Source organism: Oenanthe melanoleuca, chromosome 1 (genome assembly GCF_029582105.1).
Source record: "Oenanthe melanoleuca isolate GR-GAL-2019-014 chromosome 1, OMel1.0, whole genome shotgun sequence".
Taxonomy (NCBI): Eukaryota; Metazoa; Chordata; class Aves; order Passeriformes; family Muscicapidae; genus Oenanthe; species Oenanthe melanoleuca.
Window position 1 is genome coordinate 44,829,361 of NC_079333.1, and position 18,762 is coordinate 44,848,122.

At 40.6% G+C, this 18,762-nt stretch overlaps 1 protein-coding gene across 2 annotated transcripts in view; it reads right to left on the reverse strand.

Annotated features, from left to right (window-relative positions):
• Window positions 1-18,762, reverse strand: part of ATP8A2 (ATPase phospholipid transporting 8A2) — a 314,082-nt gene that overhangs the window by 21,293 nt on the left and 274,027 nt on the right. For both annotated transcript variants that reach the window (XM_056495071.1, XM_056495079.1), the window contains 2 exons: window positions 12,476-12,564; window positions 6,558-6,662 (listed from right to left, as the gene is read on the reverse strand). In XM_056495071.1, coding sequence (XP_056351046.1) covers window positions 6,558-6,662; window positions 12,476-12,564 — 194 coding nt within the window. The remainder of the gene's footprint in view (window positions 1-6,557; window positions 6,663-12,475; window positions 12,565-18,762) is intronic.

An 18,762-nucleotide genomic window follows, 5' to 3' on the forward strand; every position in this document is an offset into this window, starting at 1 on the left:
GGTTTGATTGAACTGAAAAGAAAAAACCCAAATTTCTTTTCTTTAAGCTTTTAAGTATTTTGTAATTGTCCACTAAATATTTAACACCTAATACAACTTGTGTCTTCTTGTTCTTGCTATGCTTAACTTGGCACTTTTTTCTTTACTGCAAATCAGAGAGAATGCAGACTGTCCTGTCTCTCTTCTGAGACTGGGTTAGCCAGCAGAGGAGTCACGGTTCAGGCAGACTGCTGAAGCCATTAGGCTGGAACAGTTGTTATGGAGCAGTTCTCCTGCTGTGCAGCCTGGAGGGAAGATTTCTTCCTCCCTCCCCTGTGGAGATCCTCAGTGCCCAACCCAGTAAGTCAGGATTAGGCATCAGAGAGATTGGCCCCTTAATCAGTTTTAACTCTCATCTTGTAATGTTCCTTTTTCCTAATCTTTCTTTTCAATTTACAACTTCAGTTTGGCCTTTGTTCTAAAACTGTACCTCCATCAACTTTGACTTTGATAGCAGATTTGATCACAGTTCTAAATCCTTCTCCAGGTCACCAGGTTTTAACCCTATTTGTGCAGTGGATCTCCCTCAAGGTTACATGATAGGTACAAGCAGGATGGGAAATAATTAATTGCACTGGATAATGTCAGCTCTAACTGGTTTGCACTAGCAAGCAGGCACTTGGGTCCCCAGTGCCATTGGGAACCTGGTAACTCCCCCTGCAGCCCTCTGGCCAGGTTCTGAAACCTTTTCTGTCCTCTGCCCCTTCCCAGCTCTGCCCCACAGCCTCCTCAAAGTGAAATCAAACCTGGTAATTTCAAGTGCCTCACACACAGGGGTCAGAAATGTCAGAAATAAATGGTACATATTAAAACAAGGAAATAATGTGATGATTCCTCACTGATATGGGGCAGAAGGAAGAGAGAAAAGGACAAGCGTAGAATAAAAGAAAATTATGCACTTTCTACCTTCCATACATGAATGTTTACCATATGGAATCAAAGAATTTAAAAAAATACCCCACACTGATATAATTTATGTGCTTTTTGCTAGTAAAAGGAGTCTAATATCTTTTTACTAGAAAAGCTGCAAGGAAAAATCGTAAATATGCCAGTCACTTTCTTGTGTATGTTGGTGGAGAAATCTCGCCTTTCCTTCCCAGAAATGGTGCGAAGAACATCTGGAAAAATTGATAAAAAGGATGCTGAGACCTCAAAACCCAAAATACACCTCTCCCCTCTTCAACCTCATTTTATGCTCAGCTGCAGTGTATGGGCTGGATTCAGATCACAGTTGTGCCTATCCTGAGTAAATATATTGAAGTCAACACATTCATCAAACAAGAATTTGGCTCTAAACATCCCACGGTGTTTAACCAGCTGAAAGCACAAGACTGGGTTTGATTCAAGTAAGATTCATTGCACCTGCTGGTGTGAAGGGGCCTTACTGGCATGGTCTCCCTATTCTACCAGATATAACTTGGGGTGCATCAATACAGAGACAGAGTGCTTTGAAATACAATGAGCCCAAGCCTCGCTCCTCTTGATCCTAATGGAAAAGCTTGCCTATTCCTCAGGTCCTCACCTCATTCATGTACTTCTTAGAAGTTAGGTCTGTTTTACCATCTCTGCTCCTGCCACTCAGTTCTCTGCAGAGCCACAAGCCCAAGGCAGGTTTCTCTTGTTGCCCTCTTACTCCTCCCCAGGGACATGTGGAGCAGGGAAATCTCCACAGGAGCTGTGTCAGCTCACTGATTCCCCACCAGGTCACACAGCTATTGAAATGAGACAGCACCTGCCCTCACACTCCAAATAAAACCAAGGCCAAGATAGATGATACAACTCACTCTCAGGGTGAGAGCTGGTCATGAACTTTTCACCGAAACAACAGGATTAGATTTGGTGAGAAGCACTAAAATGAAAGAGAATCTACACCAACGTGTCTCCTTGTTGAAGGCAGACAATGGGGAGACTGTGGGGAGCTGCTGTTTTAGGTGCACTGGAAAAAAAACGGTACTTTTTTAATGAAATGGAGATGAAAGAGGCACCACAGCCATCACCAGTGGGTGTCTGAGAGCAGCAAGAGTAAAGGAGCATACTGAAAAATGCTGTGCAAACACACACTGCAGCTATATCTCGCTAGGTCTGTGTCACTTCCCTTCACCATGGCTCAAGACAAGACTCTGCTTCCTAGATTTCTGACTCATTTGAAGAAATTCTTCCCAATACTTCAGCGATGCAGGCACCTCCCTGCAACAGCCCAGAGAGGTCCTTCAGCTCCTTGTAAAGTATGCAAATCATGAAAGCCCCATTGTTCCTCAGTATCAAACAATCTAATCCTGCCCACCAACCAATTAATAACAGGACAGAAAAACAACCAAAAAGCTATTTTCAAAGGGAGCTCTCTGGCAATTCCAAGACAGAGAAACCCTCTGGAACAGGAAATCCACTGTCACAAGGAGGGTGCTGCACAGCTTTGCTCACTCTCCATTAGTTGGCCAGTGGAGCAATAAAGTGACATGGGTTTCCAAAGTAAAGTTTGCTTTGGTGCCTAATCAGGCTTTACTCCACCTGAACTCCTGCTGACTTCAATGAGAGGGTAGATGGAGTGAAAAGTGAATGAGGACTTGAAGCTTTGGCCCTTTATGAGCCAAGGTTGAAGTTGTAAACTTATTTAAAGACACAAAAATCTCTGCAGCTGAACTCAATGCTGCTTTTGAACACAAACCTTGTTTGTTTTCTTTGTGTAAATCTTACATGTTAACATGATTAAATCTGCTGGGCAGGTGTCTCCTCATGTCCATGTTTGCTTTGGCACATGAGCTGCCCCTCTCACCTCTCCAAATTCATGAAAATTTAGTGTTAAATCCTGCCTTTTGTTACATGAGAGTGCCAGGGAGCCCCTCTCCCTTCCTAACCAAGATGTGCTCATGTTGCAGCTGGGCTGGAGTCCAGCCCAGCACTGCCAGGTGCCCAGGCTGGGGAAGGTAAGTGTGGGTACTCATCTTCCACAGGCAGGAGGCATGGCATGGGATCCATCACAGCCCCTTGCTGCACACTCACTCTCCTGCTCCTCAAGCTGTTTCTGGAGTTGACAGATTTCCAGTTACATGCTTCCCCTGATGAATTCCCTGCTCTTGGAATTATCTTAGCGATCATCCCTGCTTTTACCAAACATAAGTTTTCAGCTGTCCAGATGAGACAAAAAATGGAATAAGAGCATGACCTGTTACAGCTCAAGACTATACACTTGCTATAATCTCCAAGCATCACACTAATGCTATTTGCCAGGTTTCTGGGACCCAGCTGTAGTGCCCAGGGTGCTGACACTCTACTCTGTACAGACCAAACAACCACTTGCTGTGCTGTTTATTCCCAGCCTTTGGTACAGCAAAAATGTGCACCTGCTTTTTAGAGCAATACGAGCAAATTCAATTTTAGAAACTGTTCAAAGATTCAGAAAGATATAATGAGCACTAGTGAAGATATTTTTTATTAACCCAGAGAAATGTGTCTAGCAAGTACAGCTGTCAGGGTGAAGATCCTCTGAGACAGGATATGCATATATAGGTATCAAGTGGCACACAAAGCTGTCCCAGAACTCCTTCCCCAAGCACAGCAAGGACCCAGGTGATACCTGCCCACATTTAACAGCAATTTAGCTGAGTCACAGCAAACTGCTGGCATCCTGTTGTGCAAGTCTAGATCCACTCACTGCTCTCCAGGCTTTGCAAACGGCTTTTTGTTCAGTAGATTAGTTCTGAGCATTCAGATCTTGCACCTCATTTTTTGTCTAAGGTCTAGGAAATTATAAAAGCAATTAGCTCCCTAAATCCTTCTCTTATCTGTAATTGGGTGAGAGTTTTTTGTTGTTTGTTTGTGAAAAACACTGAACAAAACAGTGTCTGCTATGTAGGCCAGGAAAATAGACCCTGATGACAGCCAGCTTATCTTTCACAGCTGCCTGAGCAAACCAACACCTAATGGGCATGTTTTCAGGAACACTTCCAACCAAGGACTGAGGTGACAGACAGACTCATGCAGCTTTTACACAGCTCTCTATTGTCTATCAGAAATGAGAAGAGTCCCTTCCTGCATAGTGTCATGTCAGAAATATCCCAAGAGCGATGGGGTTGTGGGCAGGAGGGGAGAGCAGAGCATGCATCTTAGCACATGTTTCCACCAGCTTCAAGGAAATTTTTAAAAAATAAAGAACATGAATCAGAGAGACTAACTGAAGAAAGCTCCCAATCTATTTCTTTCCCACCCTCACTCTTCCCTTTGGACAAGCACACGATTTCTAGCAGGTGTGAAAGAGCCATGAGACAAACAAAAGAGATAAAAGACAGAACAACTCTGAAGAGGAGTCGGGAGGCCACAACACAAGCACAGCACACCAACTCCAAGCAGGCAGAGGCACTCTACCATTATCTAGTTCACAGATGGACCACCCAGAAAATCTGGGAACAATTAGGAATGAGAACAAACAAATGCATGGAAAGAAGGGGGAGGGAAAATGGGAAGGAGGGCCAGAAGGGATTCCTTACATCATCTCCATGCAAGCGTTTCGAGAATGAAGTGAAGCTATATGGAGGAGGAATGCAGATGAAAGAGTTTGCAGTGAGAATGCAATAAAGTAAAAGGCTATGAAAACATGGAGCGTATGAATGAATTACAACATGGCCATGAAATTTACAGAAAGTCAGGACAGCGTGTAAACAGAGAAGAAACCCATCAAGTTCTTGGAGACACAGACATGCACATATAAACAGATCAAATGCTGACTGTTTCTCTCTCGCTGTTAACAGCAATTCAACCCCCCCTGCAACCCAGGGATGCACCAGGCACAAAGCTGACTCATGGTCCTCTCTGCCAATAGCTGGCATTAAATACTGGCAGCAAAACACAAATGCTTTGAAGCAGCACCAATGTAACCTCACATAAATACATGGATAGGAACCACAGCAACACCCAGGCAACTCATAGAGCTCATACCCGAGCCATGTGCCTGGGAACAATCAGTTTTTTGCTGGTCTGGTTTCCACTTACCTGGCATCTAATCACACTATCAGCCAGCACTTCACATCACCAGGTTACACCTCTCTTGTCTGGGGAGACCAACCTGATTTTGGTACCGAGCGCCTTGGCTTCAACTGACTACAAAATGACTGTTCAACCCTCTAAGAACAAGGCCCATGATTTAATTAAATGTCTGATATCAAGCGTTTTTGTTGTTTATAATTGTGACATAGAATTGCCTTTGTTGCTGCTAAGTTTGCCTTGTCTTTTAAAATAATTTGATGTGGAGTCTGTGAATAGTGAGCACAATCTATAAATTCTCTTTTGCTGGATCCAAAAGTTGCAGCAGAAAAAATACTCAAAAACTGAAGATACCAAGTGTTTTGAAGTGATCTTAATCAATAACACTGTGTTTACTTTGTCTTGGCCTCTGAGAAGCAAACTCTGGTCACTAAGGACATCTTATAAACACATTAAAGTTCATACAAGCTTTTTTAAAAGCTTTTCAGTTTACCATAATCTCAGTAAATCATTGCTTGATAGATTTCCCTAAAACCAGTCCTTATTAACACACAAATTCAGTTGAAAAAAATCTACTATCTACTTGTCTTAGCAGCAGCTAAAATATGGCAATTAGTTTACCTTAGAATAGACATCAAAGGCTCAAAGGATGACCCTGCCCCAGAAGAACAAAATCTTTTAAAAGCCCCATTCCACTCAGTTTGCTAGTTTATAAGGTTTGCTAAAATCCAGTTTAATGATCATGTAGTTTCTTAGTAAGTCATGTGGTGCCATATTGTGTAAGGAACAGAAGAGTTAGTTCTAAAACCTTTTTGAACTTGAGGAGCTTTTCTGACCAGCTGATGCAGAACCAGATTCTGAGATGGTAAATGAAACTGTTGGATGCAAAAGCCCCACCATGATTTTCTTTAGCTTCTTTCAGCAGAGACAAAAGTTCCCACACAACACATACTCTCTCTATACAATGAAAGGTTCAATAATAGCAATATATTCAAGTCCATATGGTGTGGTTATAAGGGAGAGGCACAACGAGAAACTGAGAACCCTGAAGGCAAGAGACCTGCAAGCTGTAGGGAAAAAAAGCAAAAGCATAAAAAAATCCTTAAGGTGAAACTGCATAAAGTACTGGCACAATGGATTAAGCCAGTTCTTCTTTTAGCTACAGTCTTTATATACTGAGCTGTTGACAGCTCCCTCCCCTGACATGGTTATCTTTTTAGTTTTGTTTTGTTTTTTGGATGACATAACAAAGTGCTCTCAAAACCAGTCTGGCTCAGTGGCCAGGTAAGAGCACTACACATCACTGTGCAGGAGACTGAGCAGCAGTTTCCAATAGAGCCTCACAGCAATAATGCAGGAGAAATGAAAATGGAAGGGCTGGTTTCTGTGGGGGGAATAGACACATATGAAAGGGAACAGCAATAAATGAATAATAGAGGAGAAGAAGCCTTATTAGCCTGTCTACAATCAGATTTTAATGGTGAATGAGAAATAAGGAGGGGAGAGAAAGAGTCTGGTTTAAATATTTAGCATAGACTTGCCTCTTTCCATTACTGTCACGAAGCATGGCTTTTCCCAGTTCTCTTGTCTTCGTTTCCAACTCCTTAACTTGCTCCAGCAAAGTTTTATGGTAGGTATGCTTCGCCCTGTACCACAAGGAAAGGACAAAAAAAAAAAAACCAACAAAAAAAGCGATGTGAACATTTGTTTTGCTACAAACCCCCAATTTTACCTCTCAGGTGAGAGGCACAGGGCCCTCCCTTGAAGGATTTGGGAAATAAGGCACAGTGTATGCATGTTAGTTCAGGTTCACAACACCTAGGGAAAAATACATACGAAATGAGAAGTCGGGACGACTTCAAATTAAACAGAGCTCAGCCACTTCAGCCCAACACTCAAAACCTACCCAAGCAGCAATGCTATGGGACTACAGAGACCTGACACTGCTGCCATGGGACTGCTCAGGACCTGGGCACTGAGACAAAAGAGCTGGGATTCGTTGAATATTCATGGAGTAAAACATGAATCCGCTCTGTCCTTTGAGCTACGCGTGGCACTGCTCTGAAAACCGGAGGAGAGTCTCAGCTAATAATTGCCATTCAAGCTCCTTGATTTTCATTTATCAGCCTCACATACTGGAAAGGTACTTCTCTCCTCAATTGACTTCCAAACTGACAGTAACAAGACTGGCTGTGTCCTCTTACTTTTTCAGCTTAAGGATTCAAAGAGTAATCTATGCACCTCACATGCAATCAAAATTTAAGGGTGCAATTTAGAGTCCCCCACGAAGAGATTTGGGCCTTTCCCCTCCCCAGGTTCACCTACTGCTCCAGGGCTATTATACCTAAATTACATTGCCATAGGAGAGACAATCTAGTCCCCTTTTTCTTGACCTGTACAAAGCAAGAATATAAAACACAGGGATCTTTCTCACACGGGCAGTTTTTGATCAGCTTCCTCTTTTGTGCCACTTAAAGGAGGACAAGTGCCCCATGAGAATATATTGATTTGCATGTGACTGCACAATAAGCCAAAAAACAAGATGGAGCCAAGTTGGCTGAGACACTACTTGCTTCATAGCATTAAAATAATTCTTCAGAATTAAAATATTTCTTTAGCTCAAAGGTGGCAAAAATTTCTTATAAGTTTAATAAAAATCTTACATGCAGACATAAAATCTTTAGCCAATGATGTAAAACAATGTAAAACTCCCCCTAGCAGAAAAATAATAACCGCTGTGTATGTAATTAAAATATAATGAAGATGCATTTATTTTTAAAAAGTATGATATTTATTGCTCCTTCCATAGGGAATAAGAAACAAAGTTGCTGACACTGTTTATAATGACAGTGCCTTGATAGTAATACTGGAACATCCAAGTCCTCTGGTCTTTGTGTTGCTGAATTAGGCCCCAAATATCTAAAAATGAGAAGCTAAAATGAAAACTACTTTCAAAACACATCTGAAGCTAAGAGAAAAAAAAATAGAACAAAAGAAGATGAAGCACACCAAAATCTGAAGGTAAAGATTATCAGGATGTACTTAGAATGGTACATTGTTAAAACAAACCATGAAAGTTATATAATTTGCAACACCAACATACTGTGTCAAAAGAAATGAGTAGCAAGGATATTTTAAAAATACATTATGCTTCAGCAATGTGAGATTACCAACAGCTGCACAGAAATTAATTAGATTCAAGTTGCTATAACTAGTTAGGCTAATGATTAGACTGGTCTCCTCTTCAAGGAAGGGAAAATATAGCTATTAAAATGAGAAAGCTTTGAGGCTATTAATTTTTATAATCTTTTCAGTTGAATTCACTATCACACTCTTTAATTTAAATAAATACATTGAAATTTTGACCTTGAAATTTTGACCTTCATCTCTTCCCTTTTAAAGAGGTCATACCCACTATTGCAAACTTCAAGGCTGAGCACGTTTGGAAATTTTCAAATCTTTTATAACCAGTTTTCCCCACTGACAAGAACACAGAAATGTACACATTATTCAATCTCTTCTGAAGTTCCATGTTTATCTTTCCATAAGCCATAAGAGATGTTTTACTTTTCCCTTAGAGTGAATATTGAATTCAAAATTTGACAGAATGGATTCTGATCAATGAGTTCAGTTTGTGCAGCACAGCACAAGGAGGTGTGACACTGATATGATACAACATGGAAGAAATACTCTTGGTCTGAAGTTGGGGGATAATGAAGTGTTTTGTAAGTAGTGGGAAATGATGAAACACGTGGGCTCCTCTGGGGCTGGTAGTTGCCATGCATTAAGTCACTCCACTTGGAAGCAAAAGCACCCATGGAACTGTCAGTAATCAAGTATTATCAATAAATAAAAGAATATGAAAAAGGCCTGAGCTAACCTATCCACATGTTCCCTCTAATAAATAAATAAAATATAATAAATAAAATAAATAAAAACTAATACTAAAATATGGTATTACAATTGCCTCAGAGTCTGGGCTTGCTCCTATCAAAGTCAACTGCAAATATTCCACAGACTGCTGGCAACAGGACTGGATACTTCGTGACTTTTTTCCTACAGCATGTTATAAACTTTTGATGCACAGAAATGCAGGTAGGATTCTGAGCTTTTAGGTTAGTACTCTGCAAGTGGCCCTGGATGTACAATCAGTCCTCAATGAACAATGAGACCTTGTGTTTGCTGTTACTGTTCAGCTAAAATTTGATGCGTTACATAAAGCCAAACTCACCTTTGCCTCATATGCTGGGATATTAAGACCAGGGACTGTAAAAACAGGTAAAAAAAGCTATCTTTGTATTTTGTGTGGCTCTTCCCTTTTGAAGCCAGAGAAGTGCATCACTTTACTGGCCTGGGATATTTAGGGGGTTCAGGAGGCCAGAATCCGCTAGGAGAAGCATGGTGACATTCATAAATGTTTCTCACACATGACACTACCTCTACTCTGGCTTATTATCCTCACTGCCATTTTATGAGTCTTATAATCCAGGGACTGCAAGTATCTGCAAAGATGGGAAGAGCCCCTCGGATCTTCTTCTCTTACTTACACTGCAGAACTGGCAAGTGCAAACTGCTTCTTCCCCATGGTAAGAAAAAACAAAAAACACCCAGTTAATGAAAATTTTGGTAATGATTGGAAGGCTCAGGAAATTTTTCAATGTAAAATAAGCACTGAGACACCAATTAGGAATAAATTCTTGCCCTCTTGCCTGATTTTGCTGGAATACATGCTGCGTTTTTATGATTCCCACATACCTTAGTGAATCAGATATTCCAAGACTTTCTAGAACCAGTGACATGTATTCAAGTGAGATGTGCCAACTGTGAGGGAGCACTCACCTTATAAAGCTCTGCTCATTGTAATGGTGGCACAACTAGGATTTTTATAAGGCAAACCAAGGCACTGAATTCAGGGTAGTGGACCTAAGTTAACAATGTATTGCAACCAAGTATTAATAATAAGCTTCCTTCTCTTTAAAAAGAGGGTTTTCCACATTTCCTTGATTCATGTAAAAGAAAAAAAAAAATAAAATAAAAAAGCCTGGAGCCATGGGAGGTAAGTGATGTGTTGACAGCTGTAGCCTGTGCAACAATGGAAACACGTTCTTGCTTCCAACATTAGAAATTTTGATAGTAGATCCAGCACAGTAGTTTCGAAACAAAATATTTATATGTGTCTGAAAAAGACTTTCCAATCAACCTTATTCCAGACAAAACCTCAGTATTGTGCTTATGGCTTTCTGGCAGAGTTTTGTACTGAAATTAGGCATGTACCTTTTGGGTCATGTGGATGTTCTGTCTGTGGACATGTGCTTCATGTCCAAAAGAAACTGAAAGGGATAAATTCCATGACCATGAGCAGCCAGAGTTGCTGGAGTTTTATTGCCAAAGCCATATTCTGCTGAATTACAGAGAGCAATGTGGTGTAACCACTGCTGTGGAAATGCACCAGCTGATTTCCAGAGGCCTTAGGCTCCAGTTTTAAATGGCAAGCCTCTTGGAAAGGAAACAGACCTTTACTCCTTCCATATGGCAGTGCTGATAGCTGTGTCATTTCATTTATCCTTGTTAAAACGTTAATGGTGTTAATTTTTCAGTGATGGCTTAGTTTAAAAAAAAAAAAAAAAAAAAAAAAAAAGTCCTGGTCAGAGAAGAGATATTTTGCTTAATATTGTTCTGAGCCTCCTGTTTAAAATCTGTTGGGAAAATATCTGGTCTATCAATCATACATGTTTGTCTTGAGAGCTTCAGAGTCTCTACACATTTTCAGTCTGAAGGACTGAAAGGATTATGTGGCTGAGATTTCTTTAAGAAATATTATAGAACAGGCTCAGTCAGAATTTGAAATGACTAATAGCTGAGGATGAGCCTGCCATGGTCTGGCCTGTTTTACAATTCATGAGTCATTTTTGCCAAGAACTGATAAGAACAGAGGACAACTTCAGGACACTATCATGAAAACATTAAAAAAGTGAAAGATTTTTTTCCTGCTTGTTTTTTAACAAGTAGGTCACAGACACAGTTAAGTATTTAAATTTAAACATTTTGGCCTCAGTTTTAGAATTTTAAAATAATTCGTAATTGCAGAAGTTTAGTGAGTACAAAAACAAACCTCTGATGTGCTGGACTATTAAATGATAGTTGAAATTTCACATTACAATACTTACTTTTAATTTGAGCAGTCTAGCTGGTGAAAATTAGGCTGAGGGGCAAAATTTAAGAAGTACTTACTGACTGGCAGATTTGCCTGTTACCAGATTAATTTCACTGTGCTATCAACCCCATATGAAATAAAACCAGATTTTCTGATCTGAGCATAAGACTTACCTTTCATGAAGATGTTTGAAATGTGCCTGTGTTTGGGAAACCTTCTGGGTTTTTCAGTATTTTCTGCATTTTTCTGTAAAGCAGACTGGTGGACTTGGCACTGTGAGATTTACAATTTGACTCAATGATCTCACAGATCTTTTCCAACCTGAATGGTTTTATGACTCCAAGAATCTTCCCTTCCTCATTTCAGGAGCAAAGTGTTATGTGCCATGATGTTTTCACTATGAGCCTTTCTGAGAAGTGACAAGCTAACCTGAATTTCCTCTTCATTCCAGGCAGGACCTGCCTTTTTGCCCCAGAGCTGGAATGTCCAGGGTCCTCCTTGCACAAGGTTATTATGTATGCCTGTAATAAAACCTTCTTAATTGTTACACAGCTTTCCAAGGGAAAAGATGGAAGGTTTGGTGCTTAAGACACTTAAAAGTTAGCTGAACAAAATGCCACAAATTCTCAACTAAAATTATTACTTCTGTATTTCAAATTGCAACAGCACAGAAGATAAGTTGCTTCCCTTTAAATCCAAGTTCTTGAAATTGTTTGCCTTCTGCAATGCTTTGAAACCACAAACCTTTGAAAGAAGGGAATTACACAGGTTTGTATTTCACCAGTTTGTTCCTCCTCTCTGGGCAGTGAAGGTACCATTAAGACTTTACTTCAAACAAAGTGCAGAGGATTGCTCTTCTCCCAGTTCAGTCTTCAAAGACCTGCTGCTGAAGCAGAACCTAAAAAGCAGCTGACAGAGAGCTGAGACCTTACTGGGTATGGATTAGAGTAACTTTAGTCAGATTCAACAAATTACTTGCTCCAGAGGTAATCTTGGATGTCCAATTTAAATTTGTCTTTAACTTAAGGATAGACAACACAAATAATCCTAAAGTGAGACACCTTCATTACTCAGACAAGGCCACCTCCTTCAGAGTGAGTCCCAACTATTCATTCTCTCACAATGCTGGGTGCCATGACAAGTGAGGAATCACCCACTTCACCTTTTTTCCCTTCCAAATGAGCATCACCATTTTGCAATTACTGTGAGACTTCAGAGTTCTTTACAGAACAATACTGGACTGGACAACACGTGCAATAGAGAGAATAATTCCTACAACACCAAGAGGACTGGTTTGGGACTTACGCTGTCCATGCCACGTCTTTAACAAGGCACGCAGTGGGCACAAGAAACAAGCCAAACCAGAAGTATCCACATCTTAACACCATTCCAGCCTGTGAAGAAAACAAACAACTCATGAGTATTTTCAAGCCATTACAAGTTAAGTGTTGTTTACGAGCAAAAAGGTTGAGTGATGGCATCAAACTAGTACTGCATCCATGACCTGGGTGATGTTGAAATTTAATGGTGGGACAATAATTAACAGAGATGGCATTTTTCATTGCAGTAATTCCTTATGACTTCAAATTCCTTAAACATTTCTGAAAAATCACACATTTTGACCAAATCCTCCAATGATATTAATTATGAATCCAAGCAGACACATTTTTAGTCATGGACAAGAGCACCATAAGTATATTCTGCTTGCACTTTTGACTACTGTTTGTGCCTTTTGCTAACTCTCTTTCCATCTACTGTCTTAGATCGCTGAGCAGCATCAAACTGACATGAAAAAAATACATTTTTCACTAAAATGCTTCAGTCATAGTCCACTTAAACACAGCACTTCCTGTTCAAGCTGCTGCTGCTTGAAACCCAGGGTGGGAAAGATTCACTCCTGTCCTGCAAATGGCTTTTTTTTACAAACAAAGGGCTCCAAGTTTATATTTGAGTTTTTCTCATTGTTGTAATTCTTGAAGAAAAAGCTTGGCAGGATTTGAGAGGAAGATATCTGGAAACCCTTGATATCCCAGCATACACAAATAGTTATGGAATGAAGTTGAAATACAGCACTATTTACAGAAACGCTACTTTAGATCATTAGAACCTTTTGCAGTAAAATTAATGGTGATCAAAGACCAGGTTTGCTACACAGAAGATTTGAGACAACCTCATCACCCCTTCTATGTAATACACATACTTTCCATCAGCATTAAGTTCTGCTGCACATTAGAAAAGACTTATTTTCCCTGTAACTACTCGTGTGCACCACACAATTGAAACAGGAGCTGAAAGGTTTCAACAGCATTTCCAGTGTCTAGATAGATTTTTCCCTCTCACCAGTTACAGATGCTGCCATATCTCTTTCCCAAAACCTCTACTTCTCAATGCTTTTTATGCCACACACACACACACACCCCTCTACTGACATGTCAGCAGTGTAACACAGGCTTGGCTGGCTCAGCTTTGTGTCACTGCAAGCCTGCAGTGCTGAAGTGTTAGCGCATGGTACAGGTAAAGGCACAGCTGAGCTACAGAGGAATGGAACTGCATGAAACACCCACTAGCCTTTGAATACACTTGAGACAGAATTTGTAATTATGCACCTCATAAGATGAAAATGATTGCTCCCAATAGTAGACTTCTACCACTCACTGCAGTAAAGCTCTTAAACTGAGAGAAGCCATCACAGAGCTCTGCCAGGATGTTCACCAGTAGCATCCAGCATTTTCTTCCTGTGTCAATCTCTGTTTAAAGTTCTTCACCTAAACAACTCAGTCACATTTAGCAGCAACTTGCTCTTGGGTTGCCCAGTGGTGAGTACATCCAAAAGCATACTCAGTTTTAAATGTTAAATCTTTCATGTCACTGCTGGACTGATACATCAGTGGTAAATCACGTACTGAAACCAAGAGCAAGCTAGACTGTGCTAAAACATTCATGGACACTTTGCCACCCACACAGACAGTAAGCAAACACATTCCAGTCACAGAATCAGCTCTCAGTTATTTGGGAGCCCTCATGCCTCCATTCACATGAGAATGCCAGAAGCACATAGGCAGTTTTGATCTATGCTTATTTAAAGAAAAGGATGAACAGGAATAAGAGGGAATTGATAACTTTATTGTTAGCCAAGAAGCTGAACTGTAATAACAGTGGCAAAACATAATAAAATTTATCCTCCTCCTTTGCTTTTCTTTGGCCATGACCCTGCAAGTCCTAGCAGTCACAGAACCACATCAGCATTTCCTCTCACCATCCTCCTCTGCCTGTGCTAATAAAGGTTAAAAAAGGGCCACAGTATTCTATAAGAATTTTCTGATATTTTTGATTGAAGTATTTTATGTTCCACTTCTTGCTTTTCTAGCCGAAAGCAACTTGACACACTTTCAAAATGCAGAACAATCTGAGTATGTGTTCAATAGAAGTTTAAATGCTATTATTTTTGTTATAAATGCTGACATCTCAATCAGTGGCTATGAATTTGGACATGTGGCACGTCAGAAAAAACCTCAAAGCCAAATACTTTTTGCCTGCAATTATGTATTTTACTCAAGTATTATTCTGCCCAAAAATTTCACCATAACAGTAAAACTATTCATCTCATCAGAGCCCTGTCAGACACTCATTCTACTACTGGCAAGGTTTTTCCCACACAGTTCTCACCAAGGTTTTACTCCACTCCTCAGCTCTTCTGGAAGGTTTCTTTCCTGCTCATCTTTAGTTTCCTCTTGGAGTTGCAGGACTGCTTCACGACAGTGAACTGGCCTTGCCTTGCAGGCACAGCTCTGCCTCTGAACACAGCCTCCCCCCCCCACCCCCTGCAGGATTACACCCTCTTCTCACAGGATGGGAGCTCCTCAGCAGAGCATTCACAGAAAATCACCCAAAGTGCTCAGCACTTTGAGGTTAGTCCCCAGCTTGTAGGATAGAGAGAGATGAATGGAAGCTGCAGTAAGAACACCTATCTATCCCTACAAAGCTTTCCTTATGCTTCCCAGCTGTTGCTGCGCTCCATTCCAATTGCTCAGCCAGTTATGACAACAATGAAGACAGTACTGTAACTCATCTTCAGTGAAACATGGCATTTCTATACCCAGATCTGTGAATAACACTCTTCAGCTATCAGTTTATCACCCCAAGATAAAAAAAAACAACCCAGAGATACCACACAGGAACCACTACAATTCCTTTTTTGTAAAGATCATCACACAAAGCAGGAGTAGAAATAGGCTGTTTTTTAAACAAATTCAAAATATTGACCATCTCTGTCATCACAGAGGCCCCATGATATGTAGCTAAGTCATTTTTGTCCTGTCCACTGATGTAAACATTAGTGACTATCACATCCAAAGCAAATTACCAGAGACCATTAATCAAATGGCATCCCCCAAAAACACTTGAGACTAATGCAAGTCCTCCTTCAGAGAGCATTGGAACTTTAACTGCTGCCACCAGTAGACTGCCTTTCAAACACTGATTAATCTGCCACACACAAAGCATTCATTTTAGAGAATTGATAACATTTGTTAAAAAGAAAAAGAAAGAATGGGAACAAGAAAAGAAAGAAAAATAACTTAGCTCCAGTTATTTCACAACTGAGGAGGAAATAATTTAGGTCCCAATGCCTTTAACCTCTTCTAAATAGCATTTGTAAGGACGGACAATTTCTTTTTTTAATTTTAAACACATTAAAAAAGTAACAGCGCTGACCATTCAGAATGACCAGAAAAATCATCTTTGTACTATTATTTTAGAAAGCATAGGTTAAAGTGGGCTTTTACATTTGTTGGTTGGAGTTTGAGTTTCTCTTTGCTTATTTTAAATCAAGGACGTTTTATGCACAAGCATATGAAATAAAGAATACACTGTTTAAAAAAAACCCTCTTAAATTGCAATACAATCTGGAGGACATGTCAAGCTCTTTTCTCCATTTTATTGTTCCTAGTATGTACATAAGCATCACTTCTAGTTGTACTGTTTCACCAATAGGTGGTGTCACTATTTTCAACAATTTCCAAGGAGAACAAGGACAAATGTGCCCAGTGGTGGGAAGTCAACATACACACTGTCCTGGTATTCTTATCAGAGCATGGTTAGACAACTGGGGACCAGGAAATGAAGCAAGTAAGGATATCAATCATATAATTCAAGAAAAGTGAGACAAATTTAAATTCCTATTTTGAATAAGAGAAGTTTTTTATTATTTCATTTTCTCATATATCCACATATCTTAACTTTGACGAAAAATGGACAGCAAAAGTATAAGACCATGATGGAAACAGCTGGCTTTTTATTTCCAGCACGAAAAAAAAAAGGTTCCTGGAAGTGTGCCTGAAGCCTGATCACAGCTCTCTCCATGAGACATGGATAAAGACCCAATAATTCACTCAATTGCAGTTCCATACTCAATCAATTCCAGCTTTGTACACTAGGGACTCAAGTCCAACCTGCAGTCCTGTAATGGCACATCCCTGGGCACCCAAATGTGGATGATAGCATGGCACTGCCTTTGGCAGCACTTGGGAAAGGAGGAGTGAGGGAGAGGATGGCCACATGATTATTGTGAGGGATTCACATATGCGCACAGCACAAGAAATATTCACTGCCATCACTGAGATATTCTTGATCTGGGCTTCTCAGACACTGATGAAACCTGTGGCTGGAGCTGCAAGTGCAGCTCTGGGAGCTTGGTCCTGCTGCTCCCTCTGCTCTGCCTCGGTACCCAAGGCAGGAACAGTGCGTGCCCAGCTGCACTAGCACACCTCCAACCCAGGTGCACCAGGTGGACCTCTCTGCCAGCACCTCTCCTCCATCACTTCCAGACCAGTGGCCAGGTCTGAGCACACCACTTCAGAAGAGCTGGGGCAGAAGAAACCCAGTTGGTCACTCTGCTCCCATCCCATGTTACGCAATTCATGTGGAAGCATGTCTGCTTTTCAGTCACTGAGGGCAGTTTCCACAAACCCTCCCCCAGCCCACTGATCTGAGGTTCTCAGCCTCAGACATGTTCTCACTGGTGCTGCCAGCTTGGGCAAACAGTCCTGCTTCACATTAATTCCAGTGCCTCATCTGAAGGCACAGGGTATGGACAAACCTATGGCTCTCCTTGAGAAGTTTGAGCTTTAATGTTGGGACACATTACAGCAATGCCCTGAAAATTCTCAGATTCCTGCTCAAGATGGCCTTTCATTTGCTCTACAGACTCAACAGGGCTAATTCAGATATTGTTTAAAACTAGAAAATATTTTTAGTAGAAATTACAATACTATCTACCCTAATCTTGAAATTGTTGCACTACTACTGATGTTACAACTTCAACATCTTTGCTGCAGGTTTGCTCTTTCTAATTTTTAAACTGCTTTTCACAAGCAAATTTGAACCCTAACTTCAGTAGGAAGAAAGATTCCATGCATAAAAAAAACCTCTCACATATCATGAACAACATCATCGTGCAAACACCTCAGCAAATACATTTTTACAGTTTGCAGACCATTACTCACCCCTTTTTTCCTTTAGAGAACATCACTGTGCACAGTCTGCATGTTTTGGGTCCTCTTAAGCCTGAATGTTTCAGAGCTAGCACTGGGTAGAGTTCTTTCAAAAGACCTGGAAGATTTACCTCGAATGGACAGCAGTAAATTAAATTTATTAATTCTTAACAAGCAAGTGACTGAACAGATCTTAAGGAGACACAAGACTTGCCACAAACTAACACTCTAAGAGCACTGATGCTGAGTCATAAACCAACCCATTTTTCATAAATTATTCTCAAGGCATCAGCTAGCAATGGCCTTCTCACACTTCAAATTATAAAAAAGCAGCTTGTGAGGAATGGCCAGTATCTCCAGCCCATGTTGTTAATACTGAAGAAAATACACACATAGTTTTAAAATTCCTGTATTATACAAGATCCTCAAGGTGCTGCAAACATCAGACCCACCTTAGAGATCACATACATTAAAATACAAGTGCAGAGACATGACAGGGCTAGCTCATGGTCACACAAATCAACTGCAGAGCTGGGCAGATTGCCCAGGTCCCCCTGTTAAATTATACTACATGGAGATTGACCCTACTGGACCCCAAGTATGAAAGATAATCAAAAACCAAGAATGCAGGCCCAAGGATTTTCTCTGTGCACACCAAAAGACAGTCTAGCCTCAACACGAGCTGGTGGTTAAGAACATTTCCCTGCAGCATAACTGCAGTCAGCTCCAGGCTGGACAGATTTAGTAGATTCAGGGCAGACAGGTGCAGTCAACAGGTTTACCAGCTCCCCCTTCAATAAATGTCTAGGCTGGAAAAGTACATAAAGAATAACCCCTTTGGGTTAGTAGCAAAGTGTTAAGAAATGAGGCAGAAGAATTTGATTTCCCCTCCTGCTTACACCACTGGGAGTCAGGAGTAGCTCAGATGAAATCAGTGGAGCTCTGCCACTGAAAGGCTGGCTGGATATTTCCATATCTGAAATAAAGATGTGCAATGTTTTCCATAACGTAAGAGTTTTCATTCTAAAATGACTCAGATGAAAACAATGACCTCACTGGCTGGCTGGATTTAACACAATGACACATTGGTCCAGTCTCAAA